General features: G+C 59.0%; 1 protein-coding gene across 1 annotated transcript in view; it reads right to left on the minus strand.

The window, feature by feature from the left end:
- HOMER2 (homer scaffold protein 2) overlaps positions 1 to 7,243 on the minus strand; it is a 79,864-nt gene that overhangs the window by 20,987 nt on the left and 51,634 nt on the right. Inside the window, exon 3 of the mRNA XM_029952306.1 lies at positions 1,564 to 1,695. Coding sequence (XP_029808166.1) covers positions 1,564 to 1,695 — 132 coding nt within the window. The remainder of the gene's footprint in view (positions 1 to 1,563; positions 1,696 to 7,243) is intronic.

Genomic DNA, 7,243 nt, shown 5'->3' on the forward strand with positions numbered 1-7,243 from the left:
AGGCTTTCGGGGTGGCGGGGCACGTGGTGCTTCTCCCCAGAGGAACAGCACACAAGTCCGGGGATCAAGGCACATCGCCTCCCACGACTATACCCGATGACCTAGACTCAAGGACTCGGCTTCCTTCCCTGTGCTGCAGGGCCCTGGTGAGCTGGGTGCTTTGGTACCCAGGAAAGGGTGCGTCTGTCAGCGGGTGGCATAAAGGAGATGCTCAAAGTGCCACCAGGCCATTCTGGGTCTCTCGGGCTTCCAAGGGAGTGGCGTGCCCGTGAAGGACCTGGGGGCACAGAGGGTGTGGGGCGTGCTCCATCAGGGGCGCATTTCTGGCTGGAGGTGGAATGCCTGGGTCTGTGGGCTGCAGGCCCTTCAGAGATGCGTGCGTGTGCCTGAGTGTGCACGTGCGTGTGCCTGAGTGTGCACGTGTGTGCCCAAACGTGCATCTTAGTGTGCACATGCGTGTTCCTAAGTCACATGTAAGTGTGCCCCGCGTGTGTCCACAGCACATGCACACACGCTGAAGAGAGAGCAGGTGCCAATGCGCAGGCCCCTGGAGCGCGGCTTCCTGGCCTGACCGAACCTCCTTTTCCGAAATCTGTCCTCCGTGTCCGTGTACGCAGGAAATCCAAGCATCCAAGTCCATACCGAGTGACCCCATCAAGTCCCCCGGAACCTGGGATTCTGTAAACGCCTCTGGGGACGGACTGGACCACAGCTCCGCGTCCTCAGCGCCTGGTACAGGGTCGGCCCAGCCACGACTCTGTAAATACGCTCATGGCAACGGTCTAGAGAGAAACGACTCCTACAGCCGAGCCTCCGAAGCCAGCCCGGCCCCAGCCCTTCCCCTCAGCTCTCGCCGGGTTCTCTGACACCCTCTCCCTTCCAGTAAGTTCCCGCAAACCGGCCAGCCTCGCTTTCAAGCACTGTGTTCCGACCACGCGCTCGGGGCCCTCCCCCATCCTGCGAGGACACCCCTCGCTCCAACGTCCACCAGCTGGGGGGAGGCCTGTCACGGCGGTCAGCGAGCTCCCGCAGGCCGTGGGGCCCTCCACGCCTATGGTCAGGACGTTTCTGACCGTCCACAGTGTGCGCCCCGAGCCCCTCGGAGAACCAAACCTAAGCTACGAGTCCTGTTTCCACAAACCAAAGTGACACAGGCACAACGCAGTGTGACGCTGTAAGGGCGCAGGCTTGCAGGCCTGGAACCCCGTGTGAGTGAGTATTCAGCAGGACCTCCCTCTCCTTTAGGGCCCCAACCAGGGGGTCACTGACCCCGAGGGCCGCCAGGCGTGTGCTGGCACGCGGCCCCGGTGACACACGGGGCAGGAACGAGCTGCGATCTCAGGCCCTGCCGGGCACGCGTCCTGTGAGTGTCCTTCCCCGACACCTCCCTTTCCAGGGGCGCCTGGGATTTCTGAAAGGCCCCCCATCTGGCCGGGCAGCCCTGCGGGGCCAGCTGGGGTGAAATCAAAGGCCGAAGGGGAATCCTGCTCAGCGGCGGGGCCCCTCAGCCCTCCGCACCCAGGGGCCGGGTGGCACACCGTCCGGATGAGGGGGCCCCGTTACCTTGGTCAGCTGCTGCTCCGAGGAGAAGCCCAGGCCGAACACCGTGTTGGCCCTGCTGTCCGCCCACTGCCCGAACTTCTGCGACGTCTTGGTGAAGGTCATGTTGGGGGTGATGGTGCTGTTTATAATCACCTGCGGGAGAAGGCCCGGAGAACAGGGAGTGAGGCCCGGGGCCCGACGCCAGCGGGGCTCCCCACGGGGCCCGGGGCCGGCGCGCCTGTCGGTCCCCGCTCTGGGAGCTTGTCCCGAGCTCCTCCTCTCCTGGCTCGTCCTGTGCCGACTCAGACACAGCACGATGAGGGGTAATTTCCGAGGCCTAAAACCAGACAGTCGGTCTAAAATAAGACCTTACAAGTTAGTGGGAGCGGCCCGTCCTGAGTGGAGAAGACTCCCCAAAGCTGCTATTTCTTTCCTCAAAGCGGCCATGCCCCCAGTGGCCCGATGGCCAGCCACGCCGCGCTGCGGGCCTGTGCTGTGCGCCTCTCGAAGCCCCCTGAGCCCCCGCGTCCAGCTCCAGCGACTTAGAATCTCCAAAGTCGGCTTGCTGCCTCCCGACGAGAAGCTGAAGTACACGTAACGGGGTAATTTGCGGAGGATCAATGTACAAAGGAAGGAACGATGCAGGTGTGAGCTGGGGGGCCTGGTGTGAGATGTCACCCCCTCCTCAGCCTCAAAGGACCAGAGGGGAAGAGGCTACAGACTGAGGAAGGACAGAGTCACGGAGAGCAGGCTGCCTGTCCAGTGACCTCCTCCTGGGCCAGGACACGCACGGCTTCCCGCCTTGCTCTCCTGCCACTGGCCAGAGCCAACCGGAAGCCGGGGGCCCGGGGACCCAGGGATGTGGTCTGCAGGTCAGCCGCTCGGGGCCGCAGCGGGGTGGAAGGGTCTAGAACGGACCGGAGGGGTGAACCCCGCACGCGCTACGCTCCGGCAGGCGTGTCCTGACCTTGTACTTGTCCGAGCAGGAAGGGTACAGGCTGAGGCCCGCGCCTGGCGTCCCCACACGTCACAGGTAACTGCGCTGTTGACAACCTGGAGGCCCGCGGCTCCCGTGACAAGCCAGTCGATCGGCACCACTTTCCCAACAGCGTCTGCTCACTTCCGTGCCACATTTTGATGTTTCTCGCAATATTTCAAACATTGTCAATTATTTAAAAAAAATGTTTTTAATGTTTATTTTTGAGAGAGAGTGACAGCATATAAGTGGGGGAGGGGCAGAGAGAGAGGGAGACCCAGAATCCGAAGCAGGCTCCAGGCTCCGAGCTGTCAGCCCAGAGCCCGATGCGGGGCTCGAACCCTTGAACTGTGAGATCATGACCTGAGCCGAAGTCGGATGCTTAACCGACTGAGCCACCCAGGCGCCCAAACATTTTTTTTTTTAAGTTTATTTATTTTGAGAGAGAGACAGAGACAGAGTTGAGGAGGGGCAGGGAGACAGGGAGAATGAGAGAATCCCAAGCAGGCTCCGCACTGTCAGTGCAGAGCCCGATGCAAGGCTCAAACTCATGAAACTGTGAGATCATGACCTGAGCTGAAACCAAGAGTCGGAGGCTTAACCCGCTGAGCCATCCATGGGCCTCCCCAAACATTTTCAATTACTGTATTCGTGATGGTGGTCTGTGATCACCGACTCTGAGTCACTGAAAGCCCAATTATGGTTCACAGTTTTAAATGAGGTGCATATTTTTGGGGGGGTGCCTAGGTGGCTCCGTCGGATGAGCATCCGACCTCAGCTCAGGTCATGATCTCACAGTTCATGGGTTCGAGCCCCATGTTGAGCTCTGTGCTGACAGCTCAGAGCCTAGAGCCTCCTTCAGAGTCTGTGTCTCCCTCTCTCTCTGCCCCTCCCCTGCTCGTGCTCTGACTCTCAAAAGTAAACATTAAAAAAATTTTTTTAAAGGTACGTACTTTTTGTGAGCATAATGCTATCGCACACTTAACGGACTACATCACGACGTAAACGTAACTTTTATATGCACTCAGAAAGCCAAAAATGTCACTTGCCACACGTTATTGTGACATTTACTTTATTGCCGTGGTCTGGAACTGAACCCCAAACCTCTCTCTGAGGTGTGCCTACAAATATCCTAAAGGATGACTCTACTAGCAGTTTTACTTACTAAAGAAATGTTGATTCTCCACAGTCAACTCAGAATGCTTTTAACTGATCAAACAGGAAAGAGGAAACGCGGACCGGGTACCCCGGAATCCAAGCATCACCGCTTTGTACGCATGAACGCGCCTCCTGGGTTTTCTAATGAGGCATCAGCTCAGCATAAACCTCGCCCGTGGGGCAAAGCCACCGGGCGCGGTTAGCGCGGAGAGCAGCACCGTTTACTGAGCGCGCCCTGAGCGCTCTGCCCCCATCAGCTCCCGAGGCCTGAGAGCAGGCTCCCGCCTCCACTGCACGGGCGAGAAAATGGGCCGGTGAGAGCAGAGCCCGGCCACAGAACTCAGGTTGTGGGGCTCAAACCCCGGTGTTCGGAATTTCTACCCCACGTCTCTCCTTCTGCGCATGACCACCTGGCTTCCTCCCCGCCTGCGGCCCACGGACGCCTCCGCCGGACTCTCGGCTCCCTTCCCCATCGCGAGTGCCCGGGGCGCGCGGGCATGCAGCCACCAGCGCCAGTCCCCGCTCCCTCTGCAGCTTTCCTGCCTCGCTGGACCCCCTGGCACGTCTTGCTTTCTAAGTGCCACTCAGCCACTGACTAGTGGGGAGGCCAACCGTGGGCCTGAAGCCCCCCGGCCCGAGTGGCCGCCCCGGGCCCTGCGTGCCAGTGTGCGCGCTGCGGGCTTCCTGCCTCCCCTGCAGCCCCGGCCGGCAGCCAGGCCTGGCAACTGCTCCTGACACAGGAAAGTGCCACCTGGCACTGTCCTCTCCGATGGTCCTCGCCTCACCAGGATTTTAGTCCCTCCCGTCAGTCTTTGCTTCTTTGATGCCTGTAAGTATCTTCTCCAGCTTCTACTGGTGGCCGTCCAAAGACCCACTTCCTGCCAGAATTTACACACCTCACACAAAAGCGCAAGCGCAGACGCCGCAGAAGTTTGCCGAGATGCAGTTGACGGTGTGTCTCAGGGGACGCGCTCTGCTGGGCAAAGTCCAACCTCGCCTGAGGCTGCTGTTTCCATCAAGACGCAAAACACAGGGCGCCGGGGGCTCCGTGGGTTGAGCGTCCAACTTCGGCTCGGTCATGACCTCACGGTTGGCGGGTTCGAGCCCCGTGTCGGGCTCTGTGCTGACAGCCTGGAGCCTGCTTCAGATTCTGCGTCTCCCCCTCTCTCCCCTGCTCTCACTTTGTCTCCCTCTCTCTCAAAAATAAAAGAACATCAAAAAATTATCTCCAATAAATAAATAAAACAGCAAACCAAGTCTGGCCTGTCAGTATGACTTCCAGCGGGGGCTCCGATCAGCCGTGGATGCTCCTCCGATCGCCCCGCGTCCACTCGGAGCAAAGACCCCAGGCCTCTGGCCGGCTGCCCAGCGCACTCCTCCCCGGCTGTCCTCCACACACGTGTGTGTCAGCGGGGAGGTGTCAGAACGCCCAGCCTGTAATTTAGCCCCTGAAACCCCCACACCTTCTTCTCTCAGTCTCACAAGAGAAGGGTCCACTCACCTGCCTAGAATTAAGCCCCAGGCCCCTTCCTCACCCCCGTCTCCAGATGCTCCCCCTGCCCACGCACCTCGCCGAGCACTCCCCACCGCAGACGAAGGCAGACAGAGGTCTGTTCACTCTTAGAACACAAATCTGCAGAGGTCTCTGGTCCTCGGGAATTCTTTATCAGAATCCTGCAGTGCAAGTGCCATGTCCCCTCCTTCCCGCCTGACAGGCCTGCTCCGCTGGGGGACTGCTTTGATTCTGGCTGAGCGCAGTCATCCTCACTCTGTCACCAGCATCGAGGTGCCCAGACATCCACCAAACACAGCCTACAGCAACGCCCCCCTTCCCGAGCTGGCGGACAGCTGGGAGGGAGAAAAAGGAAAGGCTGCTCCCCTCACTGTGCTGCTCTTGTAATCCCTCAGGCTGCTTCCGCACACTGTGCAACACCCTTGCTGTCTCCTTCCCAAAGGCTCTGGAACTTCTAGAACTTTCTAGACCTTTCCAGACTCATGGGGAACCTGGGTGAGTTCAAGCCCCATGTTGGACTCTGTGCTGACAGCTCAGAGCCTGGAGCCTGCTTCGGATTCTGTGCCTCCCTCTCTCTCTGCCCCTCCCCTGCCCGTACTTTGCTCTCTCTCAAAATAAATAAATAAATAAATAAATAAATTCTAGAACTTTCCGGAAGGAAAGCTATCATTCACTTCCACATTACCATTATGTTGCCACAGCTCCCCAGAGGTAGCCGCCTACCTCGCCATCTCCAGGCCACACTGGTGAGTCCATGTCTGTAATTAGAGAGACAGCCAGCCGGCTGTTCCCCCAGATCGTCCAGGGCGAGAGTCAGAAGGAGCGGTCACGTCAAACACCATCAAGCCCAGAGCCTCCTTCCTTCGTTTCCCACTAAAACGGGGACCTCCTTCCGGCTGTACTCGGTACTGCCCAGCACGACCGGTCTCCTGGGAGGACATTCCTGGTGCGCGTGTCCCTCCTGGGCCCCCAGGGCCCCGCTGGCTACCTGGTCTTGCACTGGGACCCACCTTAATGCTCCTGTTCCTCTCGAGGCTTCTTGACCCTCCTCTGCCTGCGTGAGGGAGCGCAGGAAGGTGCACACCCGTGAGAAGCCCCTCGGTCTGCTTGGGTCTGCGTTGGGGGGGGCAGGGGGGTGCCCCGGGCAGCTGTGGGGTAGGAGGGACATCCTGGGGAGCAGGGAGGACACCGTCCCCGAGGAAGGCTCAGCGCTGGGCTGACGAATGGACCCCTCTCTCATGAGCCTGGAGAGAACGAGGTAGGGTGGGCTTCACAGCCAGAAGTTCAATTCCACCTCACTGGTAACATGGACACTGCATCGCCATTACCAGTATCTACTCACCCACTGAAGTAGGTCTGATGATACCAAGCATGGGGCAACGGTAGGGCGACGGGGGCTCTCAGACCCGCAAAGTCACTGGAAAACAGCGTGGCTTTCCCTGTCAAGTTCAGAACGCACATTCTCGGGGAACCTGGCTGAGTGTCTGACTCTGGGTTTGGGCTCAGCTCAGGATTTCACAGTTGGTGAGATCTCGCTGAACACACAGAGCCTGCTTGGGCTTTTCTCTCTCCCTCTCCCTCCGCTTCTCTCTCAAAATAAAATGAATAAGCTTTGAAAATACATTTTATAAACAAACCAGAAGCACATTCGCCGCTGCGCAGCCATCGCACCAGCGAGGACACCGGGACAGGAGTCTGCACAGGCCCAGCAGGAGAACAAACAAGGAGGTCCTCAGCAGCGATGTCCGCCGCCAGCAGGACGGAGAAACTGCTAGATTCCCACAACGCAACACCACCCCACAGTCAAACGAACCGAGGCCGTGAGCATCAGCACGAAGAACACAAACGATGTCAGAAGGTGGTCGGAAGCACAAACTTCCTGCTATGAGACACACAAACACTAGGACGGAAGGTGCCACGTGACGCACGGCTAAGGTGCCATGTGACGCACAGCTAACACGGCTGAATGACACACAGGGGAGTTGAGAGAGAGCAGATCCTGGGGCGCCTGGGTGGCTCGGTCCATAAGCGTCCGACTTCAGCTCAGGTCATGA

This window comes from Suricata suricatta, chromosome 9, assembly GCF_006229205.1.
Source record: "Suricata suricatta isolate VVHF042 chromosome 9, meerkat_22Aug2017_6uvM2_HiC, whole genome shotgun sequence".
Classification (NCBI taxonomy): Eukaryota; Metazoa; Chordata; class Mammalia; order Carnivora; family Herpestidae; genus Suricata; species Suricata suricatta.